Source organism: Carettochelys insculpta, chromosome 1 (assembly GCF_033958435.1).
Source record: "Carettochelys insculpta isolate YL-2023 chromosome 1, ASM3395843v1, whole genome shotgun sequence".
In the NCBI taxonomy this organism is placed as follows: Eukaryota; Metazoa; Chordata; order Testudines; family Carettochelyidae; genus Carettochelys; species Carettochelys insculpta.
In genome coordinates, this window is record NC_134137.1 from 42956357 (window position 1) to 42982363 (window position 26007).

At 43.9% G+C, this 26007-nt stretch overlaps 1 protein-coding gene across 1 annotated transcript in view; it reads left to right on the forward strand.

Moving 5' to 3' along the window:
* The window catches only part of DDX10 (DEAD-box helicase 10), a 359790-nt gene that overhangs the window by 319681 nt on the left and 14102 nt on the right, over positions 1 to 26007 (forward strand). Inside the window, exon 17 of the mRNA XM_074981972.1 lies at positions 16302 to 16435. Within this exon, the coding sequence (XP_074838073.1) occupies positions 16302 to 16435 (134 nt within the window). The remainder of the gene's footprint in view (positions 1 to 16301; positions 16436 to 26007) is intronic.

A 26007-nucleotide genomic window follows, 5' to 3' on the forward strand; every position in this document is an offset into this window, starting at 1 on the left:
CCACATCCCCTATTTCCTGATTTGGCCCCAGGCACTCTGAAGAAGGCAGCTGTCTCGTCCTTGCCTAGCTTGGAGCTGTACTTTTGTTCAGGGGTCACAGCACCCTCTGGTGGGTGAAAGGGAGTTATTTTCTGCTGGAAGCTGCTGCTGTTCTTGCACCACAGCTCCCTCTGGTGGAAAACGATGGAACCTACAGCAAGATTTTTACAGAAGCTTTTTTTTATTTGTAAAAAATTAGGAATCTGTGGGGCTCATTAAAAATCCATACAAGCAATAGCACAAAATTCCCACAGGAGGAAAATGATCTAATTCTGGTCTATGTCCCTGGTTCTTAGGCACTGTCACAATACAAAGATTACATAATAAATGCTAGGATAAAAGTTGTTGTTATTTTAGTTATTCTAAGGACTGCCTACTTCAGGAGATCTGTAGTAGACTTCTATGGCTTTTTCATTACATTGGGCCAAGGTTAATAACAACCAATAGCCATTACCACTCCTGCACCTCTGTGATGTGAAATGGTGGTCTTGCTGTTCCAAATGGACAGCTTTATGTTACAAAAATCACAATCCGCTTTGGCACCCTTATTTCTCAATGGTTGGGACCTGGCAGTTTTTAAATCCAAGCTTCCTGTGGGATTTTTGTTCTGGGTAAATAATTTAGATAAATATTTACCCACCTTCTTCCCTATTGTCATGGAAAATTTGTCTGCTCATTATGAAAGTGATTGGGAAAGGAGATATAAAAAAAACCCCATCTGTCTTACTGAGATCTGTATTACCCATACTTTTTTCCAGGCAGTTAATTCAGGATAACATTTCATTTGTGCACCAAGTGAAAATTAAAGGTGTAGTAATGGACTGTGCAGTGTTAACTTCATCAAGCATACTTAAGTTTGATTGCTCCTTGGTGGCATTACCAAAATGTAATTTTTGAGGAGTTCATGAGAGTAAGAAAACAAGACTTTTCTGAAGAATAAGTACAAATGCATTGTGTTCTGTTGTTTGTTATGGGTATGATACATTATTTATGCAATCTAAAGATTTTTCAGCTGTTGCTGTAATATAAGGCAAATGAGTAACTAGAAAACAGCATGGCTATTAGATGAAAATTCAGATTTCATAGATGACGCTAAGATTTGTAGAGATGGCCTCAGAACCTACCGTGTGGTTTTGGTCTAATATGCTTCAAATTTTATAGGAGAAAACGCGGACTTCATAATTAAAATCATTTACGTTCATTACACATTCAGACCAGGTCCAGGATCTCTGCTGTAACACATATATCATTTACATTTGAAATAATGAGAACTCAGTCCTTATTCCTTGATTGGAAATGAATTTGGAATGTTTTTGGAAGGTTAGGTAAGGTGTGGCATGCTTAATTGGTCATCTTGATGTGAATAGAAAAGGATCTTCACATAAAAAATCATTATGCTCTTGGCAGAAAACAATGCCTGGGCTTGGATTTCTATTGCCATCTTAAATTTCAAAACACTTTGGTTTTACACCGAACAAACTAGCAAGAGCTTTTCCTGGCTCAGTTAAGAAAGTACCATACTTCTAGAACATACCCTTCTCTCCACTGTTGCTTCCAGTGCCACGTGTCTCAGCTTTTCCTTGACTTGCAGTCCATCAATGTTCATGTCTTTTTGTCTGCTCTGAGCCGTCTCTTCTCTGTGCTTTCTTCCACTGATTCTTTCCTTCTATCTTCAGCTGTTTTTCTCTCCTTCATTGTTCACTCTGTTGTCCCTCTCTCCAACAAGGACCATCTTGTCTACCTGCGTCCCTGCCTCATCTTCAACTCTTGCTTTCTCAGTGTGTAGTGCATCTCTTGCAGAAATCCCATGACCAGGCTGCTGTCCTTCGCTATAAAATCACTCTTCTCTTTTAGTTCTGTCGTGTTGCTATGTAAACAACTGTATTTCTCCTACTTATGACTCTCATTTCTGCAGTCACAGCTACATTTTTACCACCTTTGATTCTTTTCTCAAACCTTCCCCTCTTTCTGTTTCAAATTCCTGGTAGAGGATTTTGCCAGTGTCTTCCAAGAAAAAATAACAAAATATGATGATTTCCCCCGCATTGTGGCTTGCCTTCCCTGCCCTCTTTCTCTCTTAAAACTTGGTCTTCTTCCATTTCACTGATGCTCTCCTCCTCTAACCCTTCCACTTGCCTCAGGGCCCCCATTCCAGGCCCTCCTTCACCCCCCTTTTCACCCTCTCCCTTACTGTTCTCCTAGTAAAATTTTCAAACAAGCATCTTTGTGCCTTTTTGTCATGCTGCCCCTCACCCTTTGGGGGAACTCCCTGTAAGCATCAGGAAAGCTACCTCATAACCCACCTCAAAAGTCTCCTTTCCTATGGTGCTTAAAAAATTGACATCAGTTAGGCTGTGGTCAAAATGCATAAGCAGCCTATCATGCTGACTCTTAGTCACATTGTTTCTTTGTACAGATTGAACCTCTCTCATCCAGTGCCCTTGCGCCCTGGCCAGTGCAGGATGAGAGAATTTGCCAGACCATGGGAGGTCAGTATCGTCTAGCACATTACTGACACTTCCACTGCTTACTGGGCTCTTAGAAGACATTTAGGGGTTAATTACGGCTAAATAACAGCACAGAACACAGAGCCAGGACTGGTGGCTGTAAACAAACTTTATCAAACTGCAGAAAACTGGGCCACACTCATAAGTGGTCGTGCGCCTAATTAAAATCATGCTGAGTTACAAAGTTTGCTGGACATGAGAGTTCTGGATTAGAGAGGTTCAACCTGTACTTCCCCATTGATCTGCCTGTATGCTTCTGTTGTGTCTCTTTTTATGCTTAAATTGTAAGTGTTTAAGGAGTGGGACCATCTCTCTTTTTTTTTTGTGTCAGTACAGCACCTACAACACTGAGGTCTGCAAGTGTACGTATGTGCAACTTCATTTACATTAAGTATTCCCATTAAAGACAGCAGCCTTGGTTACTCATGTGTTCATGTTTGCAGGGTTGAGACTTCAGAGCATATTGCAACTGTTGAGTGAACTCTGAGTAATATTAGGTAAACTGTGTTTTGCTATCACAGCAGACACCAGAAGAACTGTAGAAGCACAAGAAGCATTTCCTCTTAATTTGGTGTTTTTCCTGTAATTTTCACATACGTGTTCCACCTGCAGCATTTCAACTAAATTTCACTCTGATAAATTAATGGAACTCATATTCTCGTTTCTTGTAAATATGTCATTCTAAATAGGTACTCTGTATAACACACAGGCCTAATAGTGAGAGTAAATGTGTGTTATGACCTAACCAATGCTGAGGAATATTTCAACATTGTGGGAAGACATTTTTCACTGCATCCAGCAGATACCAAATTCTCTGCTGTTGTTAATGTGTTGATCTCTTACCAGTTGTACCAAGAACAAAATAGGAATAGAACTTACTTCATTCTCAGAATCACATAATTTTCCAATGGTTTCCCTTCTGATTTTCTTTTTTTGTGTTCTATACAGTAGTCTTTAATCTATTGCTTTAGGATAGACACGTTTTGATTCTTGAGAAACTCACCCGGTTAATAAACGATTACTCTCTCTTTCTCACCTTCCTTCCTCAGCATATAGCCATATGTATGTCTTTCGCTATTGAAACAGGAAAAAATGAAGTCTCCTGGCTTGTCATCCTTTTCTAAGAATTTAATTAAAATGTAAAAAAAAAAAAAAAAAAAAAAAAAATGTAATTTAGGAGTTCCACACATTCATGCAAAGCAAACTCTATCTAGACTGTCCCAGTAGGCATATGTTGAATTCCCTGAAGAAGACTGATGTGCTGAAGTGTTTAAACAGAGAGACTACTTTGAGAATTATTTTCTGTACATGGGCTGACAGCTGTGACTGCTGTGAACCCAGAAGTGAAAAGAGTGAGGAGCAGAGGAATAGAAAGATGCATTTTAATCATATTTCTGAAGAATATAAATAAAAGTGTTTAGGGTTTTTTCCTGTTTTTAATACTAGCTTGGATATACAGAGGTGAGATGAGATCCTTCCTTGTCCGTATATTAACCTATCTCTAACTACCTACCCCTCTTTTCTTAAAAGGTATCCTGAACAAGGCTTTTGTTTCGCAGCTTAGTTGTTTGTTGTTATGAGCAACTCCAGGCAATCTAGCATCAGAAGAATTTCGCTTTAGAAATTGTTTGGGACTCCATCTCATTGCAGAGGATTGATTGAAATGCAGCAAATGACAAATGTAAATGCAAATACAATTGAGAGAAATCTGTAGCGTAGGTGAGCTTTTTCAGAAGCTGTTTTCATTGTCTAACTCTGCTTTTCACTGAAGTTGAGCAGAGGATTTGTCATTGACTTTAGTGGAAGCAGATTTAAGCCAGGGCTGGGAGCACTTTTGGAAATCAGTGCCTCCCTGAAGGCATGTGCTATTTTTTTCTTTTAAGGCCTGTCAGTTCTCTCTAGGTGCCCTCAACAAAACTTAAAAACACACACCAGAAACCCCTCTGTAAAAACTAAACTTCAGCCGTTTCATTCTGTACAGCCTGTACCCAAAACCAGGGACATTAAAAGTGTATGCCACCCTCTGTCTCCAATAACCAAACTACCCTTATAAGTCTCTCCTGTTTTATATTCTTCTCAGGGGAAATAAACTTTTATACTAGAATCTTTCAAACCCAGTAGATTGTATTAAAGTACTTGTTTCAAACAAAGCCGCCCTGACTCTTCAAGCTCTTAAAGAATACAAGTGTATAACACTGGTTTAGTTCTATTGATTTGCTCTGAGGTGTGATGTTTGTACATGAAATACTGCTACAAGTGGCATTTACTATCTCTCTTTCTACCTACCTTCCTATAATGCTCACATTTATTCTTTTGCTTATGACTCTAACATTATGAAACTAACAAGGTAAATTAAATGCTTCCTGGAAGTATACTCTGTCGATACAAAGAAAGATTTGGTACTGAGAGAGATAGGAGAGAGAGCATCCTAGTAATTCTGAAAACTGGAAGCTGATATATGATACTTCTTAAAACTTCTATATATTTTCTAGTTCTGAAATATGCCCATGACAGGAGCAGTTGTCAATATAAATTTCTTTGTCACTAGTACACAGTAAGAGGCATACAGGAGTAGAGGTAATAGCGTTACATGAGCAGTGCAGTAACCAATCTTGACACAAAAATATGTTAGAGTGCTGCAAAAAATTTGAAAATGTTGAAATAGCTCTCTTCTGTATCTACAAGAGACCACTTGGAGGGATAATGAGACAACATGGGCTTCTGTGCCACTGGTATGGTAAGGACATTCAACTGCAAGTTTAAGCATATTAGGGTGTTTGCATAGAATTCAGCACTTCTGTCAGGTAGTCTACTACCAATAATTAATTTATAGTTAGTATTAAAATCACAAGCACTTCTCTTCAGTTGCTACCAGAAGCCAAATGCATCACTAATGAATGCTTACAGGTGACAGATCTTGACGGGTATTCCGTCAGTGTTTTAATATAGTCACATGAATATTTCATGGCAATAACTATTAGTAGACTCAGACCAAGAACTCTTGAACAAAGCACAATACTTTTGTATTGTTTCCTTAGCCAAAGAGAAAAACTGAACCATTATGCATTATATAAATTACTATAGACAGAGCTGACAATACTGAAATAATTCCCTCTCCAGGAATCAGTAAATGACTTAAGTGTTTGAACATACAAATTGCAAATCAAGATAATGTAATCAGATAAGAACTAATTCATAACACATTTTATACAGGTACACACACTTTCATGGTATGTTTTTTGCCCTCCCCTTTATCTCACTTTGTCACTTATTTAAGCAAACAAGTATCAGAGGGGTAGTGAGTTAGTCTATATGTTCAAAAACAATATGAAGTGCTGTGGCACCTAATACACTAACAGATATTTTGGAGCATAAGCTTTCATGGGCAAAGACCCGCTTCATCAGATGCATTAAGCAAACAGTGAACTTTGAGCTTATTTTTGTCGAGGTGAAGTGCCATTCAATGAACTTCATTGTAATAGCTTTTCGTCTTCTGTGTATCTTCTGGAACAGGACTATCAAACTCCTGACTTGGATCTGAGCTCTGTGCTGCTTGAGGTATCTATCTCACCAGTCACATGCTTCTATTCCCCAGGGCACAGGTTTTTGATAGCAAAAATAATGTAGTTGCAACTGCACATGGTTACAAAGATGCCATCTTAAAATAAGTGAATGTCATTCTGTCTCAGCTTGACTCAGTAGCTCTAGAGATATGACCTGTACCATTCATCTCAGTGGCACTTTAATTATGAATTCTAATAAAGGTATTGTAGGGGCAAGATTATCAAATAATCTTAAATTATTAAATTTTCAATCTTGTAACTAATTCATGCATACATGTAAAACATAGCAACACATACTAGGTAACTGTAGTGGCAAACAGCCAAATCAACAATGTGTAGAAAGAGTATTTGTGACTTAAGAGAGGGACTAATCACATGTTTAAACATGTGCATAAATGCTTTACAAAAGTGGGCCTAAATTTATAGGCCCCAATTCAGCAAAAGTGTATGTGATGACTGGAATTATTCTAAGATCCATTCTGTTTAATTTAATGGGATTACTGTTGTGCATAAATGTTTGCTAATCCAGCGGCACATCCTGTCTCCACATCTTTTTTCAAATAATTTTCACTGACATTAATGGAAGTTCTCTGTGAACTGAGCTCTTATTTATCTTGATAGCCCGTGACTCTAACTGCCCCTTCTTTCTGTGATAGAACTTTGTTCTCATTTGTGCGAATGGAATCTTGGAAGTTACCTTGGGCTCTGTAAATTAGGTCAAAATATCTACATGTTCTAACTTAATCCATTTTCTATTAGTTTAGAAGAAAACATTCCTAATTTACCAAACATATCTTTTTATTTCAAGTACTTGCTGAATACTTGTATGTATTAGCTGAATTTATTTTGACATGTATTCTGTGGGTTGCTTGACTGGTTTGCTTCGTCTGCTCAGTATTTCTTACCATAATGGATTATGTGAAAATTCAGTCATTAAGTTTCTGCTTCCTAATTATATGACTGAAACTTATGAAGTAAGAATGCAAAATAATAAGCTTTTATCATTAATCTGTGGAAGATATATAATAATCGGTTTTAATATTTTAATAAATAGGTGATGCTCCTAATACCAAATATTTCTTCATAAATTTTACTATATAAATATGGCACTTTTGCCAGTTATATATCTTTAGTTGTCATCCAGTTCTCAGCCTTTTGACTAAGATCAAGTGTAGATCAACTTGAGTAGATCTTCACAAGTTTCAGTTTAGGAAATGAATCTGTAATGAGAACATAGAGCACAAACTAATATCTCTGTTCTATGCATATGGCTCCCTTTCATGTATGTGTACGCAAATAATGGGAGAATACATGAAAGTAACATCATATCAGCATTTTATTGCCTAAAATTAAGATGTCTACATTACTTGAGTGAGTTAGACAGTCACAAAATGAGTGCCAGTAAAACCTTTAGATCACACCATTCTGTAATACGCATCCATATGCATGTATTGCAAAACCTTGAATTCCACGCCCCACCTGGCTTGTTATGTTACACAGGAGACGAAGCTAGTGGATCACACTGATCTGTCTGGCTTAGGAATTTGTGAATTAAGATTGTTTTAGTTATTTCTGAGAGGGGACCAAAGCCTGGTGGAGTTGGGGAGAGGTGACTCATTGCTGTGGGCAAGGTGGTCATAACTGAAGCTCAAGGCTTTGGACCCAAGCTGGAAGCCTGCAACCTTTTGCTTTGGCACTGGGCAGTGGGTCTTGGGCTTTAGCCCTGGGCCCCGGCAAGTCTCAGCCAGTCTGGAGGCTATGTTCAAAGGTTCCAGCTCTCAGCATGAGAACTGCTGATCTAGAGAACAGGTGGAATGAGAAGGGTGCTTTTAAAAAAGGTCAACATTCTGTAATCTAAGTTTGGACATGGAGACGCCTCATCGGAAAGTTGACCTCCAAACTATCTTTCTGTTGTAGTACTGTTGAGTTCTGTTTAACTGAAAGCAGTAGTGGGTTAGCCACTGGGTCAACAGGGCCTGTGCCAAGGTGCCTCAGACAGTTGGGAGGGTTGGGAAAACGGGGGAACTGACCACCTCCACCTGCCCAGTGCTCCTTCCTGGAAGCTGGGTCATGGTGTGGGGGCTTGCCTTAAGTCACCCACCTCGAAAGGAAAGACTTGTGGGTAGAGGAGGTGCACCTTTGTGCCCCAGCCCCATTTCTCTAGCAGAAATCTGAGTAGGGAGAGAGACTGACTGTGAGTTGAAGCGGTAGGGAAGGGCCCCCACTTTTCCGGGCCCAGGCCCCCATAATATGATAATCTGCCTTGGAGCAAAAGACTCTAGAGAACTGTAATTTTGTGCAGTAATTAGTGTTCTTCTTCGAGTGGTCCCCATGGGTGCTCCACAGTAGGTGTCGGGTTTGCCCGGCACCGCAGATCAGAATTCTTCTAGCAGTTTCCACTGGATCGCGCATGTGCTGATGCGCGCCACTCCCTTGCGCACCCTCGGTCATGTGCACGATCTGGTTCCCGCCAGTTCCTTCTCAACCGCCAACGGCTGCAGATGGAATCCGCTCGGGCTCTAAAGCCTGAGACAGATAAGATAGTTGTTTTACTTGTTAGTTCGTTGTTTTTGACTATTATACAAAAAAAAAAAAAAGGCGTACAAAATAGTAGAGAGAAGAGGAATGGAGGAGAGAGGGGCGGACAAAGAAGGCTGTTAAGCCTTCCGCTGCCCTGAAGGCCGTGAATGTTATTTGGGTTGTAGAACGCACTGATTAGTGGCTAAGTACCCTATTAACAGTAAAGACTCACCGCGATGGCTTCTCCAGGGTTTAAGAAGTGTGAGTCATGCCGCGAGGCTATGCCGGCCTTTGATGGGCATAGTGAGTGCATTCATTGCCTGGGGGAGTCTCATGTTACCCAGAAGGGTTCTCACTGCACTAAGCTTACAGCCAGGGCCAGGAAGGACAGAGAAATGAGGCTCAAAATGATCTTGTTTGATAAGGCCCTCCAGCCTGAGCTGCTGGAGAAGCCTCACAAAGAAGGGCCCTCTGGGTCACATAAAAGGAAGGCAGCGTCTTTGACCCCCTCTGTGCAGAAGAGGAAGAAACTCTCCCCGGCTCGATCCTTGCCGGTGGTCCCAGCGAGCAGGACGAGCGGAATGCAGAGCCCCCAGCTGCGAGCTGATGAAAGCGGCAGTGCAGTAACGCACGTGGCCGAGGCCGGGCCTCCGACTATACAGCAGTCGGCATGGAAGGCACCGCGAGCACCAGCGCGGCAAGCGCTGGAATCGGCGGCGCCGCCGCTGCATGTGGCACCGGCTCCCGCAGCACCAACGGCGCAGGGGCACCGAGCACGGGGCCTACCGGCGCCAGAGGAAGCTACCCGCGCGGCACCGCTGTTGACGGTACCGAGCGCGGCGCCGACAATGGGGCTGAGATCCCCGGCACAGTAGGGGGCGGCGCCCACCCTGCAGGGGAAGGGGAAGGCTAGAGCCAAAACCCAGCACCTCAGTCCATCTCCAGGCAGGGCTGCGATGCCCTTATCACCCAGCCCCCCTCCCGAGATACACACGTTGCATCGCCGGGCGGCAACTCCACCAGGTTATTTCGGGCCTCACTCTCCGTTCCTCCAACCACTGTCGCCGTGGCTCAGGCCACCTTCACCATTTTTGGGCATGGATCCCCTTGAGTACTATCACAAACCAGCTTCACCATTATCAATGTCGTCACGGAGATCCCGCTCTCCCAGACGTCATGGGTACACTCCCCGATCGTGGTCCAGGTCTCCATCACTGGTCCCTTGCCCATGTTGCTATGGCTGTCCTCATCATACTGCACACCGACATCGCAGGTCCAGATCCAGGGGCAGATCCTCTCCCACTACTCATCAATACTCCCGTGTACACTCTCGCTCTGGGACAGGAACGCAGTTGTCCCAGGGGGAATTAGGTCCAGAGTCCCGAGACTTCCCTTCACAGCCCACAAGGGAGCAAGTATACCAGCAAACTCGGGAGCCAGAGGACTTGGGGGAGGTTTACCCCAGCGGTTCCTCCTCATCCTCCCCAGATGAGGCCATTGCCCCTGGGGATGTCTCCCCTCCGGATGACCTTAAGCAACTCCAGGAGCTGTTCAAAAGAGTAGCATTCACGCAGGACATTCAAATAGCAGAGGTGCAGGAGAAGCATCATAAACTCCTGAAAAATTTGAGACCCCGGGCTTCATCTAAAATCGCTATCCCGCTGGACGAAGCCATTATGGAGTCAGCCACTAACATATGGCAGACTCCGGCCTCTATTCCGCCTACGAACAAAAGAGCAGATAAGAAGTACTTCGTCCCAGCCAAGGGCATGGAGTTCCTGTTTAGCCACCCACAACCCAATTCTTTGGTGGTTGAATCATCCCAACAGAGGTCGAAGACGTCTCGGTACAAATCAGGGGGCTCGGATAAAGATGCTAAGAAATTAGAGCTGTTCGGCAGGAAGGTCTACTCCTCCTCTACCCCATTATTGAGAATGGCAAACTACGCGGCACATCTATCAAACCATAACTTTGACAATTACTCTAGACTCGCCCCTCTCATGGATTCACTTCCGGAGGACGAGAAGCCGGTGTTAAAGGTGATTGTCCAAGAGGGCTACGCGGCAACGTGAATGGGAGTTCAGATCGCCCTGGACGTGGCGGACACAGCAGCACGTTCAACAGCTGCAGCAGTGGTAATGCGCAGGGACTCCTGGCTCCAGACATCTGGTGTCCCCAGAGATCTACAGGCAAAGATCATCGATCTTCCTTTTGACAAGCAAAAGCTGTTTGTAGACTCAACCGACTCGGTCCTCCACTCCAGCAAAGAGTCGAGGGCCACACTTAAGACCTTGGGTATCTATACTCCCCCATACAAGAAGAAGAAATTCTATCCTCAGCAAAGACGCTACGCTTACCAACCACAGTGCGCACAATATCAGCGAGGCTGTGACCAAGGGCGCCATCGACAGGAGCAGCAGTATAGGGCCCCCAGGCGACGTTCTCAACAAAGCCGTACACCCTTGGGGCAAGCCCAGAGGCAGCAAGTTTGACAGGTATGTCAAGGACTGCACTATCAACACCATCGCTCAGTGCCATTCTCACCTCATGTTCCATCATCGCCTCAAACCGTTCCACTCCCAATGGCAAAAGATCACAACAGACAAATGGGTGCTAGAAATTATAGCCACGGGTTACACGTTCCCCTTCCAGTCACTTCCACCAACGAAACCTCCCACCCAGCCTCCTCTCAGGGACACTGCCCAAGAGGCAAGGCTGAAGCAGGAGGTAGATCACCTCATGTTCATAGGGGCGGTGGAAAGACTGCCGGAACAATTCCACGGGAAAGGTTTTTACTCACACTGCTCCCTAACAGAGAAGAAAAGAGGAAGCTGGAGGCCGATTTTGGATCTACGGGGCCTCAACCGATACTTGCGCAAGCAGTGCTTCTGGATGATTACAGTTGCCTCCATACTTACAGCACTGGACGATGGAGACTGGTTTGCAGCCCTCAACTTACAAGACGCTTTCTTTCATATAACAATCCACCCGGCACACAGACGCTTCCTCCGCTTCACGGTCGGCGGGGAACATTTCCAATACAGGGTTCTTCCGTTCGGCCTATCCTCGGCACCCAGAGTCTTTACCAAAACCCTGGCAGTGGTATCAACCTACCTGCACAGGCAGGGTGTATTTATTTTTCCATATCTGGACGACTGCCTACTGAAAGGGGCCTCAAAGGCAGAGGTCCTACACATGATATGCGTCACCGCGAACACGTTTACTTCGCTGGGCCTAGTTATCAACCTCGCAAAGTCAAAGACCGAACCCACGCAAGATATAGAGTTCCTAGGGGCACGCATAAACTCTATCGCATCAAGAGTATACCTGCCCGACGCTCGCTTCCGCACCATCAACTCCTTGGTGCAAGTCATGATGTACAGCCCTGCGGTGCCGGTCCTAACGTGCCTGCAACTGTTGGGGCACATGGCGACAGCTACGTTTGTGGTACAGAATGCCAGGTTACACATGCGAAGCCTGCAGCATTGGCTGGCGAGTGTTTACAAACTGGCATCCCATACCGTCCACAGGGTAGTATTGCCCACGACGGAGGTACGGAGATCGCTAGCATGGTGGGGAAATGCCAAGAACCTGCTAGTTGGGGTGCCCTTCCACCAACCACAAATTTCTATTTTTCTTACCACCGACGCCTCCCACATAGGATGGGGAGCGCACATTGGCAGCAAGGTGACGCAAGGGCTATGGTCCCCTGCGGAACAGACACTGCACATAAACATACTGGAGCTCAGAGCAGTGTTCAATGCGTGCAGACATTTTCGGAAATACCTTCACAGCAAAGTAGTCGGGATCAATACTGACAATACCTCCACTATGTTCTACATCAGTCGACAAGGAGGGGCACGATCCTGTGCGTTATGCGCGGAAGCAGTCCGATTGTGGAATTGGTGCATTGCCAACAACATAACGTTGAAAGCCTCGTACTTGCTGGGCGCCCACAACGTGAAGGCAGATCAACTGAGCAGGCGCTTCGCACTCACGCACGAACGGCAGATCCGCTCCGACCTGCTACGGCGCATATTTCATACCTGGGGGTTTCCCCAAGTCGATTTGTTTGCCACCCAGTACAACAAGAAGTGTGCCCAGCACTGCTCCATAGCAGGAATAGGGCGGGGGTTCCTGGGGGACGCATTCATGATCTCATGGAAGGGCCCTCTACTCTACGCGTTTCCCCACACAACGCTTATCCACAAGGTTCTGCAGAAAGCCAGAAGGGAGAGAGCTCGCGTGATACTCATCGTTCCAACTTAGGACCGGCAACAATGGTTTCCCTTGCTTCTACGCATGTCGGATCGTCCACCACTCCCCCTACCGGTGGTGCTGGACTTACTCACGCAGGCTCAGGGGTCCATAGTGCACCCGCACCCTCAGGGACTACGCCTACAAGCATGGTTAATCTATGGCTCAGCACCTTAGAGAGCATGTGTATGGAGGGAGTACGACAAGTCTTAGAGTGTAGCCGAAGGACCTCCACTAGGAGGACTTACGAACAGAAATGGATATGCTTTACAGCCTGGTGCTCCGCCAAACAGTTAGCTCCCCTTGACGTTCCTGTAACTGTAATACTAGAATACCTATTGGACCTCAAATGAGACGGGCTCTCTCTATCCTCGCTAAAGGTCCACCTCGCAGCTATATCAGCTTTTTGGCACAAAGAGGAAGGGCCCACCGTATTTGCCCACCCTATCGTCACAAGGTTCTTGAAGGGGCTGGTAAACCTGTACCCCCCTCAAAAACTGCTACCGCCATCGTGGAGTTTGGACTTGGTGCTCCACACGCTATCGGGACCACCCTTCGAACCATGAGCCACAGTACCCCTCCGACTCCTTACCATGAAAACAACCTTCCTTCTTGCGATTACGTCAGCCCGCAGGGTGAGCGAGCTCGCAGCAGTGATGGCAACGCCGCCCTGCACAGTATTCTCAAAGGAGGGGGTGATCTTACGGTTACACCCAGACTTCGTTCCAAAAGTTTCCTCGGAGTTCCATCTTAACGAACCAATAGTCTTACCCTCATTTTACCCGAAGCCTCACAGCTCCGGCAAGGAGGCACGCCTGCATCTCCTAGATGTGAGAAGGGCATTGGCCTTTTACATAGACAGAACTAAGTCCTTCCGGAAAACTGACAGGCTTCTAGTGTCTCTTGCTCCCAGGTCTAAAGGGGAAGGCCTCTCTTCCCAGAGAATTTCAAAGGACATTGTGCTACGAGCTTCGAAAGACCCCTTTGCTGGCCCCGCCTAGGGCTCACTCCACCAGAGCGGTGGCAGCATCAACGGCCTTCTTCAAGGGAATCGTGTTGAAAGACATTTGTAGAGCGGCGACTTGGTCATCCTACGACACCTTCGCCAAGCATTTACGCCCTGCATCGGGTGTTCGATGAGGATACCCGTCTGTTGACAGCAGTCCTCTCGGGGGCAAGCTGCACATGAATCGAGTACCCACCTCCTTACTTGGGTTACTGCTGGGTAGTCACCTACTGTGGAGCACCCACAGGGACCACTCGAAGAAGAAAGAGAAGTTACTCACCTGTAGTAACGATGGTTCTTCGAGATGTGTCCCCGTGGGTGCTCCACCGCCCGCCCATCCTCCCCGGTTCGGATCTCTGTCCGGTGTTTTTCAGGAGCATCCGAGGCGGTTGGTCAAGGAACTGGTGGGGACCGGATCGCGCACATGACCGAGGGTGCGCAAGGGAGCGGCGCGCATCAGCGCATGCGCGATCCAGTGGAAACTGCTAGAAGAATTCCGATCTGCGGCGCCGGGCGAGCCCGGCACCTACTGTGGAGCACCCATGGGGACACATCTCGAAGAACCATCATTACTACAGGTGAGTAACTTCTCTTTTAACTCCCAAAATACCTTCCACCATTTTGTATTTTGGTAATTTTGCTTGGAAGCAGCATCGGAGATGCAAGGCAGGCAGCATGCTGCTCGCTTGCTTATTTTTCCTTAGGTGGTTTGCAGAACTGTTGAGTGCTCCTCTATGCTTGAAACATTGCATTGCGCCATAGTGCCAGCGCTGCAGCAGTGTCTCTGTAGTGCCTCCAGGTATAGTGCCTTCGTCGATGGGAGGTGTCGGTCATTCTGTCGACGTAGTGTGCTTTGCCATGATGGTTATTTGTATCATTCGGGTATGGATTTTTTACATCCCTCAGTGACCTAACTGGGTCATCCTAACTTATTAATGTTGATGAGGCTTGAGCTTCACATTGCTTCTAGTGGTTTATAAATACCACACTTCATGCATACAGTTCCCATGATTAATGTTCTGAAATATTTTGGAAGACAGTGCACTAATGCTGAGTGTACTGCTTCTAATAGTAAACCTGTTTTTGTTCCTTTCCTCATGCTCATACTCCAAGACCTTTTCAATTCATGGAGGGATCCTTGTTTGGGGGAGCATCAAGGGGATTCATGCAGTGGTAACTAAGTCATATTCTCCTTGCTGTTTCCTCTGCTGTGTTTTTGCATCCAAAGGCCTTGAAGAAAACTTTTCCCAGAAGAGTTTTTGCTCTGGTGAGGGGTGCATATGTATACCTAATACCATGAGTGGAGATAGGTGAAAGGAGGAAAATAGAAATAAAAGGATCATTAAATGTCAAGCATGCACATTTGTATGATAAATAACTGTTTAGGTCAAAGGCAATTTAAAGAATAATATTATTGTGGGAATTCATGTCATGCAAGTGCTAGTTATGTGTAAAATATAGTATGGCAATGGTTTTGTTTATCTATACTTGCATTTCACATTTTCTTGTCAGTTACAAGAGTGAACAAATTCACGATTCATATTGCTTAACATTACCTAGGGGTGTCTACAAGCTCTGGTTGGTTTGATTTGCATGAAAAGCGATATGTTCCCTCCAGTCAGCCTCCTTACCCCAGGCCTGTGAACAAATAGACTAGTAAGATTTACAGTGGCAGTGGGCCTGAGTATATCCCCCAAGACCTTTGCATAGACTCAGCACCTCAGGAGCTAATCAGACTCTGCCAAACTTTCCCAGGCTCTTCAAGGGACTCTCCGAAAGGTGTTGAGTAGGTGCAAAGGGAAGAGGTGGGTTTAGGGTAGGCAGGGAGAGGAGAGGGTAGATTAGAGGAACACTTATCTATTGCTACCTATCTGAACTTCCTTGAAAAGCTAATGCATCTGTAGTTTGCACTTGCTCTGTGGCATGTTATGGCATATAGCAGCAAGCCAACCAGACTGAGTTGTAAATCAGTCTGTTTTATAAAACACAAATTACGCAACCAAATAAGATGTGCACACCCACATGTCATCTTAGACTTTCTCAGAAATACATTGTCATTTTAAAAGTCTTGTCATGCATCTGCTCTCAGATGGGTGTTTTTAAGTTGCTGCCAAAATCTTTTCTGGATTTTTCAGGTTTAAACAGAATTACCTGAACATGCAACATTGGAACATACATTCTCTGGTTTTATTTTTAGATATTTTCTTTGTTCAGTCTTGATCCTTGCTAACAGTAGAGAACCCCAGCGATGAAAGGCTGAAAGGAATCCCTTTCTCCCTGCTTGAAAAGGAAGTAGTCTAGATCCATAAATCTGTTGGTGGTGATGTTCCTTTGGAGCCCTTCCAGTGCTGGGAAAGCAGAAAATCTGGAGTTGTCTGCTTGAGTCTGTAACTCTTCATTCTCCTTCAGGTTGACAAGGAAGCTGAGGCCTTTCTGGATTATAGTGGAAGCGAAGAGGAGTTTGACCCAAGCACCCTTCCAGACCCTGATAAATACAGAGACTCTGACCGAGAGGATGATCTGCATACTGAAGACAGCTATGGGTATGCTTTTTAGTGTGAAATACTGAAGCACATTTTTTCCATTTTCCCTTCTCTTACTAGAGGAAAAAATAGTGCAAAGATATTAGTGTATCTGTGAGATGCCTTAGCTCAGCTTTTATCAAAAGAAACACAGCAGGGTGTTGTGTATATTTCTAGTTTAGCCACAGGTCATTTCAAACATGCATTTTAAGATGTTTCTACTTTTATATGACGATTTGCAGTAGGCTCTTTTTTAATGCTCCCAAAACTTCTTGGCTGAGCAGATGCACAAATTTTGCTCTTACGAATTTAGCCGAAGCATCCTCATTTATTTTATCTATGTTAGATTTAGGATTATGAATCAGTGTCAATGGAATCTCAGTAAGAATATTTAAATATAACAAAGTTGGCCAATTCCCTGGACCTGATCGTTAAGTACAGAAATAAATTTCTACACTGCCACATTACAGGTTTTATTTGATAAGGAAATATTGAAGCTGTAGAGTAGATTGGAATATATTTAATGTGTTTAAAATGATGTGCGTGGTGAACGTAGAGATTCAGTGTTGTTTGGCATATTTAGCAATGCAAATGAAATAGAATATGAGTAGAAATGTGCCGTGGAGTTAGCGGTGGCTTAAAATGTATAGTAAATTCAAAGTAGTTCCCTGAAGGTTATTTAAAAATACACTTTTTATTTTAAGACCAAATGGTATAGGATGGGCATTCACAAAGGGAGAGAGGGAGGGACCCAAAGTGTGTTATGTTGGCTTACTTGCATTTCTTCAGTACACATATACTGTAGGTTTGCCAGAAGATTCAAGCTGAAATTCTGGACTCATTTAATTCATCATGGGTTTTGCAGTTAACTTCAATGGGGTTAGGATTTCACTTCGTATGCTTCTATGGTAAATGGAGGATGCCCTTTGTTATAGGCCCTTTGAAATGATGACAATGGTGCTTGCTGCATTAGACTGGAAGACAGATGTTAATTTGGCCCCTTTGGAACTTGTAGTTGTCAATTTTATAAGTATCATTTGCCATTCCCGTCTAAATCAACTGAAATTACCAAGGTGAGATTGTTGCCAGTCCTAATATGTCTTCAAAGCCAGGAGATGGAATAGTGGTTAGGGTCAGGCCTGCTGATAGGGAGGACAAATGGGGGCAACTGTATAGAGGCCCAGAGCTCCCAGCCACCAAAGCTGCCACATTAGCTGGGAGGGGAGGCAACTGCCCTTGACTCCACCCCTTCCAAGGACATGGAGCCAACCGTCCCTCCTCCACCTTCACTCCCAGGTGCACAGAAACCTGGCCCCTGGGCTCAGAGTAACTCTTGATCCCACTGGTTAGGACTACTCAGATTTTGACTCTGGATCACTGCAAATAAGTTGGTAGCATGACTTTTCTTCTTCCACTGGCCAATAGAACTGGCCAGGCATCAGTGGAAGAAAAGAAAGCTTGCATCCTTTTTTGAGATGCAGTAAGTGCCATTGGAAGTGGGAAGTAGGAAAGATATTGTGACTCTAAATCAAGTTTCTTCCTAGTTTTACCCTCCGGTATGATGCAGCAACTGCCTGCTCATGGCTGAGTGTGGAGACTCAATCTAGTCTTCTGAGATTTAGCAGAATACGTTAAAGGAGACCCCCAAAAATAACTAAATAAATTCCTCCAGTGTGTGCTGAGCTTCCCCACTAGTAGAAAAGTGTGATGACACTCTTGGTCTTCAGCTGCTCTTAAATGTCTAGTTACCACCAGAATTTCCTAATGACCATTGTTGAATGGTTGGTTGTTTTTTGTTTTGCTTTTTATTTGTTTTTGCATATTAGCTGTAGGTAAAAGACGACAGACTACGAGCGCATTTCAGCATAGCTTCATACATGGTGTTTTGGTCTAAGCAAGACTTGGTGCATATTCAACAATTATCTCTTGTATTTCACTAGTTAAAAATTTGCATTGTCTTTAAGTGGCAAAGGCTGACTTGGCAAAATCACAAACTGTTGTATAAGAATATTTTTAGAGCCTTTTAATACAATCAATTTAAGAATCACTCTTCACTCTGGAGACTAAAATTACTGTAAAAGAGATTAGAGAGAGCATTTTTTTCTGTTGTTTTGTTTCATTTACTTTGTGCATCTGACAGCACTTTTCCTACCCCATGTAATCAGCTAATCTTCAGTCCTATGAATATATAAGCTTACAAATAAAGTAGATCCAATGGACCAGATTCTCAGCTGGCATAAATCAGCATCAATCCCTTGGAGTCTGGCTCACTAAGTTCAGCCTGACACTTGTACTTGAAGATACACACACGGATGAGTCTTTGCTGGATTGGGGCCTTGGTCATTTTCCCTTTTGTGGTTATTCATCACAGCAAGATGGAAAAGAAATTTAAAAGAAGGAAACTTAATTTTAAGACCACAGAAATAGTGATGGGCTCACAATTTTTAAAAAAAAAGCAAAACAAAAAAAACCCCCAAAACCTTATTTAAATTCAAGATGGCAGTGTTCCTTTCACCAGTAGGGTCATAAGATGGTTAATTGTCCACATCGATATAGCTTAGCCCTTTTTATTATTGCACGTTGCAATTTTTGCTCACCCTGTATGGAGAGAATTAATTTAAATCAGTGAGTCCTTATGGTGTGTCGCAGATCTGACAAAGCATAGTATCATAAATCGAAGTTGGGCTGAAGAGGCAGGCATTGCAGCTGATATGCAGAGAATAGAATCTCATAGCTCATGGATGCGATAACAAGTCCAACGTCTACTGTAGCATTTGGATTTTTTGTGCTATGCAAAGAGGTTGACAACCAACAGGGTGCCATATGTTAAACTAATTTTATCACAAGCGGTTATCTTTTCAGTTGCAAAATGTAAAATAAATATATTGCTGACATTATGACTTGAAAATAACATGAGAGACGACATAGTTGAGGCAATATTCCTTGGCTAAAAATATTAGCTCGCTCACCTTGTCTCTCTTGTCAGGGGACCAACACTTCAAGAATAACACTGCAAAGAACCTCAAATAAAGTAGCATGATAAAAAGCATTTTTCACACAAGAAAAATATTTTAATTGCTAATTAGCTTCATTGTGTACCCAGCTGAAGTTTACATATATAAATAAATTAAAAATGTAAATTGATTGAGGGCTAGTTTATTAATAGATCGTTTTAAAGCAGTGAAACAATTTTCTGTTTTTGTTTATTGCAACTTATTGCAAGTTATTTTGAAAAATGCATTTAAGCTGTTTTCAGCATCTAGTCATGCTTGAACTCTAATTAGTCTGTAAAAGTCACATTTTAAGTTTCAAGTACACTTAATTTGTAGTCAGGTATCACATGCTTTTCTATATTCCTTTCCCCTCATATGTGAAAATTCTTACCAAGGAAGTGAAAGTAGATTAGTCCAAATTACAGGCAGTCCTTAACTTTACAGCATTTGACTTAAAATATTTCTGAACTGACATTTGATTTAACTTAGGAAATTGGTTTCTACTTTGATAGTTGGTCCCACAGTGGAGTGGATTGCAGTTCCAAGTTACAATGTTTCAACTTACAAAGTAATTTTTAGGAACAAATGTGTTGTAACTCTGAGAACTGCCTGTGCATATTCAAAAGCTTAATAGCAAGTTAATGGTTATTCAGTTTTTGTATCTGTGTCCCTTCCAGAGCAATTTGTACAATAAAAATTCACTTGTTCCTATGGCTTTCATGTGCAAAAAGAAATACTGAACCGAAAAGTTGCCATTTCCTAATATTTACATTTATGGTTTTCTGTGAAAACGCCTCAGACCATTAAAATTAGGGAAGTTTTACATTTATTTTTATTATTTTAAAATTGACTGGGTCAGTTTTGCTAACTTGAGTAAAAAGTTTTCTGTGTGAACTTGTCATGTTGTCAGTTCTGTGCCACGGGAATTATGATCTCCTAGGCTGTGTTTTGCTGTCAGTTTGTGGCTTAAACTGTCCGTTGATAGCAGCAGGACATTCTCCGTGGAGCAGGAACTTTCTCTTATGGGACTCCATCAGAGACAGAATCTGGCATGCTTCAGAGCACAGTGTAAGACCCATTTGTGGGCTAGGCTTTTCATGGACTTATACTCAGAGTGAAGTTCTTGCAAAGGAGTTTAAAAAAAAAGTTTATATCCATTTTTTTTCTTATGATATGAATAAGGCCAGATTTTTTTCTTTTCAGGGGAGAAATATCATGAAAGTCATCTTGTGTTTGTGTCTTACATCTTGTGTTTGTGTCTAATCTATTAGAATTCTTTGAAGGGGTTAATAAACATGCGGACAAGGGGCACCCAGTGGACATAATATACCTAGATTTCCAGAAAGCCTTTGACACGGTCCCACACCAAAGGCTTTTATGTAAATTAGGTGGTCATGGGATAGGAGGAAAGATCCTTTCATGGATCAGGAATTGGTTAAAAGACAGAAAACAAAGGGTGGGAATAAATGGTAAATTTTCACGATGGAGGAGGGTAACTAGTGGTGTTCCCCAGGGGTCAGTCCTGGGACCGATCCTGTTCAACTTGTTCATCAATGATCTAGAAAATGAGGTAAGCAGTGAGGTGGCAAAGTTTGCAGATGACACCAAGTTGTTCAGGACAGTCAAAACCAAAAGGGATTGTGAAGAACTACAAAAAGATCTCAGCAAACTGAGTGATTGGGCAGCAAAATGGCAAATGAAATTTAATGTGGGTAAGTGTAAGGTAATGTATGTTGGAAAAAATAACCCAAATTACATGTACTACATGATGGGGTCAAATTTAGCTGCGACAGATCAGGAAAGGGATCTTGGAGTTATAGTGGATAGTTCTCTGAAGACATCCACGCAGTGTGCAGCGGCAGTTAGTAAGGCAAATAGGATGTTAGGAATTATTAAAAAAGGGATCGATAATAAGACAAAAGATATCATACTTCCCCTATCTAAAACTATGGTACGCCCACATCTTGAGTACTGCGTGCAGATGTGGTCTCCTCACCTCAAAAAAGATATATTGGCATTAGAAAAGGTTCAGAAAAGGGCGACTAAGATGATTAGGGGCTTGGAACGGGTCCCATATGGGGAGAGGCTAGAGAGACTGGGACTTTTCAGTTTGGAAAAGAGGCGATTGAGGGGCGATATGATAGAGGTATATAAAATCATGAATGGTGTGGAGAAAGTGAATATAGAAAAATTATTTACCTTTTCCCATAATACAAGAACTAGGGACACCAAATGAAATTGATGGGTAGTAGGTTCAAAACTAATAAAAGAAAATTTTTCTTCACACAGCGCACAGTCAACCTGTGGAAGTCCTTGCCGGAGGAGGCTGTGAAGGCCAGGACTCTATTAGGGTTTAAAAAAGAGCTTGATAAATTTTTGCAGGTTAGGTCCATAAATGGCTGTTAGCCAGGGATAATGTATGGTGCCCTAGCCTTCTGAACAAGGGCAGGAGATGGATGGCAGGAGATAAATCACTTGATTATTGTCTTCTGTTCTCCTTCTCTGGGGCACCTGGCATTGGCCACCGTCGGCAGATGGGATGCTGGGCTGGATGGACCTTTGGTCTGACCCAGTATGGCCATTCTTATGTTCTTATGTTAAGGTTAGAGAAGTGGAGTGCAAGCTTTCTCAGCTCTAACTGCAAAAGAAGCAGTGCCGAGTCTTTACAAAACATAAATAATGTAGTAGTAATATTTCACCATCAATTCTCCAGTCATTTGAACTGAATAGCCATTAACAAAGAGAAGACAACACTTGGGATGGGATAGCTAAAGATCACCTTAGGGATACCGCAGTGGAAGCAGAGGCATTTGGGCACGGCCATGATACAAGGAAGCAGTGTGAAAACAGTCAGATCCCCCCGCTTCTGCCACACACACATTTCATGGGTCTGTATAATGGTGTAATGGTGCTGTCAATAACAGAGAAACGGCAGGGTCAGACTGGCTCTGGAGGGAAGGCTTCTCCGCACAGTGGGCACGTGATCTGTGGAACTCATTGGTAGTGGGTGTGGTAAAAGTCACAAGTATAACAGAGTTCAAAACAGAATTAGATAAATTCACGGAGGATGGGTCAATCAGTGGCTGTTAACAAAGATGGTCAGGGACACAACCCCAGTGCTTTTGGTGTCCTGAAGGATTTGACTGCTAGAAGCTGAGAGTGAAGGACAGAGGATGGATCATTCAGTGACTTCCTGTTTTGTTCATTCTTTCCAAAGCATCTGGCTTTGGTTAATGTCAGAAGACAAGAGACTGTAATCCCTTGAAATGCACAATTTTGAGTTTCGCTTAAGTCTCATTAACATGAGTTAAACGCAACTCAAAATCCCGCCTCTCTGGTCCTGGCTCAAGCCCACCCCTGGCCCGCATGGCCTCAGTTCAACTGCCTTCTCCGTTGCCCTGGCTCATCTCCACCACGTGTGGCTTCAGCCGGGCTCCCCCCACCCGCGTCTGGCTCCTCACCACCCTGCGCAGCCCCAGTTCTCTCACACACGCGCCACACCTGGCTCCGGCTCACCACCCACCCCCGTGACCAGCTCCTGATTAGCACCCTGTGTGGCCCTGGTTCTCTCTCCTGTCTGACACACGCACACCGAGCTGGGCTCTGTCTCCCAATCCTGCATGGCCCTGGTTCACCCCCACCCTGCACAGCTCCGGCTCAACCCCCTGCAGGGCCACGTGGCCCAGCTCAACTCCACCCCCCACCCTGTGCCCCATACCTCCAGCAGCCCTAGCCCACCCAAGGCTTAACCCCCCCACCACACCTGCAACCCACTGCCAGGCTCTGCAACTCTCCCCCCCCACCCCCAAACCCCAGGATTTACCTTTCAAAAGGAGCTCCAGGTGCTCCTGCTGCTTCCCCGGCTGCAGAATGTGTCCCCTAGGGGGAAAAAGTCACCCACGACTTACGCAAAATTCGAGTCATGTGAGGGTACGTGGGAACACAACCCTTGCATAACTCAAGGGACCACTGTACTGGGCTGGATGGGCCGTTGGTCTGACCCTGTGTTACTATTCTTGTATTCCAATGCGAGAGATCAGTTTTGACCATGTTTGTTTTAGGCGGTGGCAAGATATCCAGAAAGAGAGCTGGGATGGGGAAGCTACTATAATGATTAGAGTAAGAGAGACAGATAAGGCAGATAAATTGAAGAGTCAGTGGTGTAAGGACTGGAACTGAAGCCAGGTGAATGGTACCAGTGTGTATATAGCTGCGTCTACACGTGCACGCTACTTCGAAGTAGCGGCACCAACTTCGACGTTAGGCGGCGAGACGTCGAAGTCGCTAACCTCATGAGGGGATCGGAATAGCGCCCTACTTCGACGTTCAACGTCGAAGTAGGGACCGTGTAGACAATCCGCGTCCCGCAACGTCGAAATTGCTGGGTCCTCCATGGCGGCCATCAGCTGGCGGGTTGAGAGATGCTCTCTCTCCAGCCCCTGCGGGGCTCCATGGTCACCGTGGGCAGCAGCCCTTAGCCCAGGGCTTCTGGCTGCTTCTGCGGCAGCTGGGGATCTATGCTGCAGGCACAGGGTCTGCAACCAGTTGTCAGCTCTGTGTATCTTGTGTTGTTTAGTGCAACTGTGTCTGAGAGGGGCCCTTTAAGGGAGCGGCTTGCTGTTGAGTCCGCCCTGTGACCCTGTGTGCAGCTGTGCCTGGCATCCCTATTTCGATGTGTGCTACTTTGACGTGTAGACGTACCCTCGCAGCGCCTATTTCGATGTTGGGCTGAGCAACATCGAAGTTGAACATCGACGTTGCCGGCCCTGGAGGACGTGTAGACGTTATTCATCGAAATAGACTATTTCGATGTTGGCTGCACGTGTAGACGTAGCCATATATAAGAGAGAAATAACCCATGGCTGTGGTATTTCATAAGGAGTAGAAGGATTTAGGGATAACACACCAAGGAGCTGCTGAGAGGTAGGAGTAGAACTGGGGAAGGCAGCACCGTAAAATCCAAGTCTGAACAAAATTTCAAGGACTCTAGAAATAGACAGTATCAAAGCAACTTACTCATCTGGGATGGAACTGGGGGACTGAGACATGGTTCTGAAGATGTCATTGAGAGGCCTTGGCAAGGGAAGTTTTTGTGAAGTGGAGAAGGCAGAAGCTGGAGTGAGGGGCCAGATCAAGGGTGACATTTGAAAAGAGGAACTCGGAGAACTGTCTGTAGCTAGACGGTACATTAAGCTTAAAGGTAAAGGCAGGAGGGACAGAGGTGGGTAGCAGAAGAGGTTGGTGGAGTAGGAGAAGTGATGACAGAAAGAAAGCAGGGAAGAAAGCTTGATATTACTACCTGAGGAGAAGGGCAAAGGAGCAGGATCCTTTGTGACAACATAAATGCTCAATACATCACCTGGGAAAGTAAATGTAATTACACGGTTAGTCACTTCTGGTGCCTGAAACATTTGTCGAATGATGTTATCTAAAACCATACATAACCCAGCAGTTGCTATGATGAAAACCTGACTTTGAGATTAGAAAATGCGGTTGCATTTTGCTGTTACACTTTTGAAATTCTGAGATTTACGCCTACAGTGCTGAAATAAAATAGAACTGCTTTAGGCTGCAGCAACTCTGCTAGCTTTACAGGAGAACTATCCAGCTAAAAGGGCTAATATTCAAAGCATAAGGCTTTGGCCTTCAACAGTCTTTAAAAATGGATCATCTGTCTGTGTTTTTTAAGAAGTCAAAATATTTAATAATCTGTTTTTCCCCCCTTTAAGCATTTCTTTCACTGGTGGTGGTGGGGGTTATACACTCTACTAGATAAATTTGCCTTTGAATAAAATACCCTTCTAACCACATATCTACCAGATGACTAATTAATAATTTCAGGCATGTACTATGTGATCAATTTTTGTATATCTAGCAACATTCATCATATTTGGTTTAAGGCTATCTTAATGTGAATTGTTACCGAAGTGGAAAATTTGCAGCATGTTGAATTGGGTGGAAAGAATCAGCTGGATATCCTAAATAGTCATTGCACAGTTAAATTGAATTTCTAATATTCCTAATCCCTCAACTTTGTAAAATAAAAAAGTGAGATAGAACATGATTGTGGTTGGACTTGTCATTACATTTTGCTCACCTTTGATATGTGGGACTAGTCATCTTTATATTCATTCTTAGGTAGGACAAAGTGGAATAGATCTTGGAATTGGGAGAAGGGGAGAGAAGATGACTACATCACACGTACTGAAAAATCATTAGCTGTATCGTTTTTATTGTAGTCCGTCATATGGTCTCCAATGAGTTGGTAGCTGTGTTCATATTGGTCACCCATTTAGTGCTGTTTTTATGATTCATTGTTTGCTAGTTCAATGACAGGTAAAGCTGCCATTTCTTCCTCCTCCTTTAACACATTAAATCAGTTGCTGTGAGTGATTGTTTTGACCTACTAAGTGTTGTACTGTTCTTGATCAGTCTGCAGTCTCTCGTTTTTATGGTCTAACTTACTTTCAGGCCATGGTGTTCTACAGCATTCTAGACGAAAGACTGTAAGTATGAGTGTGGTCAGGAATCAGAGGGGTAGCCGCGTTAGTCTGGAACTGTAGCAGCAACGAAGGGTCCTGTGGCACCTTATAGACTAAC